Source organism: Bombus impatiens, unplaced genomic scaffold (assembly GCF_000188095.3).
Source record: "Bombus impatiens unplaced genomic scaffold, BIMP_2.2 scf_0361, whole genome shotgun sequence".
Classification (NCBI taxonomy): domain Eukaryota; kingdom Metazoa; phylum Arthropoda; class Insecta; order Hymenoptera; family Apidae; genus Bombus; species Bombus impatiens.
In genome coordinates this window covers 524,119-526,047 of record NT_176780.1, presented here as the reverse complement: position 1 = coordinate 526,047, position 1,929 = coordinate 524,119, and the positions used below count along the sequence as shown (strand labels likewise).

The 1,929-nt window shown below is 53.6% G+C and overlaps 3 protein-coding genes across 3 annotated transcripts in view; 2 read left to right on the top strand and 1 right to left on the bottom strand.

Annotated features, from left to right (window-relative positions):
* Nucleotides 1–1,195, top strand: part of LOC100740417 — a 5,257-nt gene extending 4,062 nt beyond the window's left edge. The window contains 1 exon segment of the mRNA XM_024367761.2: nucleotides 1–1,195. This exon segment is cut by the window's left edge and continues 318 nt beyond it. Within this exon segment, the coding sequence (XP_024223529.1) occupies nucleotides 1–753 (753 nt within the window). The 3' untranslated portion in view covers nucleotides 754–1,195.
* Nucleotides 1–1,929, top strand: part of LOC100747328 — a 22,164-nt gene that overhangs the window by 7,088 nt on the left and 13,147 nt on the right. The window lies entirely within an intron of this gene.
* The window catches only part of LOC100747209, a 5,774-nt gene continuing 4,684 nt past the window's right edge, over nucleotides 840–1,929 (bottom strand). Inside the window, 1 exon segment of the mRNA XM_012385841.3 lies at nucleotides 840–1,929. This exon segment is cut by the window's right edge and continues 4 nt beyond it. Within this exon segment, the coding sequence (XP_012241264.1) occupies nucleotides 1,318–1,929 (612 nt within the window). The 3' untranslated portion in view covers nucleotides 840–1,317.

Here is a 1,929-nt window from a genome sequence, read left to right as displayed (position 1 = left end):
ATTACCGTGGACCAAAGCGCGGAACGGTCGGCGGCGGAAGAAACGAACAGGCGACGCTGGCAAAGGGAAAGTGGAAAGAAATCGGGCCAGGAGCGGAAACGAAACGAAACGAAGGAGAACGCTGTGGATACGAGAAGGGATAGGAAGGTGGAGGGGGACGAGGACGAAGATATGGAAGAAGAGGAACGAGAGGAGGGAAAGGAAGGAGGAAGCAGCTATCAGTCAAGAAGCAGTACGATCGTGAAATTGTTGGGCGCGAGAATGGGTAAATGGCAGAATGTAAGCGCCGGCTCCACGGTTGCATCCACGGCAAGTTCGACGCCGTGCGGCACCTTCGGAAGGTCCATGAGGAAATTGCCGGTTTGCTCGCGCGACGGATACCTCGGCAGAACTTCGACGATCGGATCGATCGGCAGTTACGAAAAGTTGTGCAACGGCGAGTTCGAAGAGTCGCGGATGAATTTGCGCGCCTCGGATCCGGTCTCGATCGGATCGTCGTACCGCGAACGACGAGGCTACCGACGATACTCGAGCTGCGATCTGCAGAGTCTGTACGAAGGGATGAGGATCTTGGACGGATTCCTGGCGCGAAGAGGCCTGGCGGTCGCGCACGCTCGGAAACAATCGGTAACGGTGATGTTGTTCGGAACACCGGAGCACGGAGCTATACGGCGACGACCTATCGGCGAGGAGGGAACGATTCGCGAGATCGGACGCGTTTCTCGACTCAGTCTGGACGGTCTTTCGAATTGATCGAGGATTCCATCGGGCGAAGATCACGTTCGTCAAACGGGACACGGGACGGACGTAGAAACGAAGAAAGAGAAACGAGCAACGGACAGTTTTGCGAAAAAGATTTATTTTTGGTAATGTTGGCAACGACGATCGGAAAATATGTAGCGACTCGGAAACGCGGCGACGTCCGATCGCCTTTCGCCGCGTACCTCTCTTCAAGTTGTAAGGAGATTACGCTTATAGAGACGTAGTAAAATATACATATATATATATATATACATACTTATACACACATATACATATACATATATATTTACATATATATATGCGAATATATGTATGCAACAATATAGTACATACGCGGGCACGAATTGATACTCGCGCGTCTACTAAGATGTTTCCTCGGCCGTGGTACTCGTAGTAGTGCCCTGTGGTTGCCAAAGAAAACGAAATAAATTCAGCGAGACGGAATCTTAAGGTTATTCGAGGCAAATCGATTTTGGCACTGTATTAGGCCTGGTTCCCGCGTGATACATCTGGCGAGGTCGCGGTTTCGATACGGCCCGAGATTTTCGACGCGAATTACTTGAGACAATGGCAATATTGCTTGGTTCCGCGATCCAAGCACCCCGTGGTAGAGGCGTATTGATTGATCCTGCTAACCTCGTGGTCGGACAGGGTGTAGGTTCCGTTCTCGTGGTATCGAACCGTCACCTCGTACTTTCCATCCCCGGGGCTCACTTGTATCATGTAGAAATAGGCGACGCTGCTCGAGCTTCCAAAGTCGATCACGCGGTCTACGCGGTGCAACTTCTTCAAACGAAGCTTCGCGCACAACCGTCTTCCCTTCTTGTCCCGATAGCCGTCGAGCAGCTTGTCCACGTGATCGAGAAACACCTGCGCTCCCTTCTGAACGATCGGATCGCGAGGATCCACCGACTCGAAGGCGCTACACGCGCACCAATGAGACGAGATTCCGACGTCGGAGCAACCTCTCTCGAGGGGCACCGGGCCCGCGAGCAGGCTGCGACATCCGGGGCACCCCGAGGACGGATTGGCCGAGCCACCTGACAGCTGCAACACGTCCCTCAGTGTTTCGTAGAGGTCGAACGGCGAGATCAGACGACGTTGATTGGCGCGCAGCGACGAATACGCCTCCGGCCGTTCTTCTCGGAACCACTCGGGAAGCCAAAG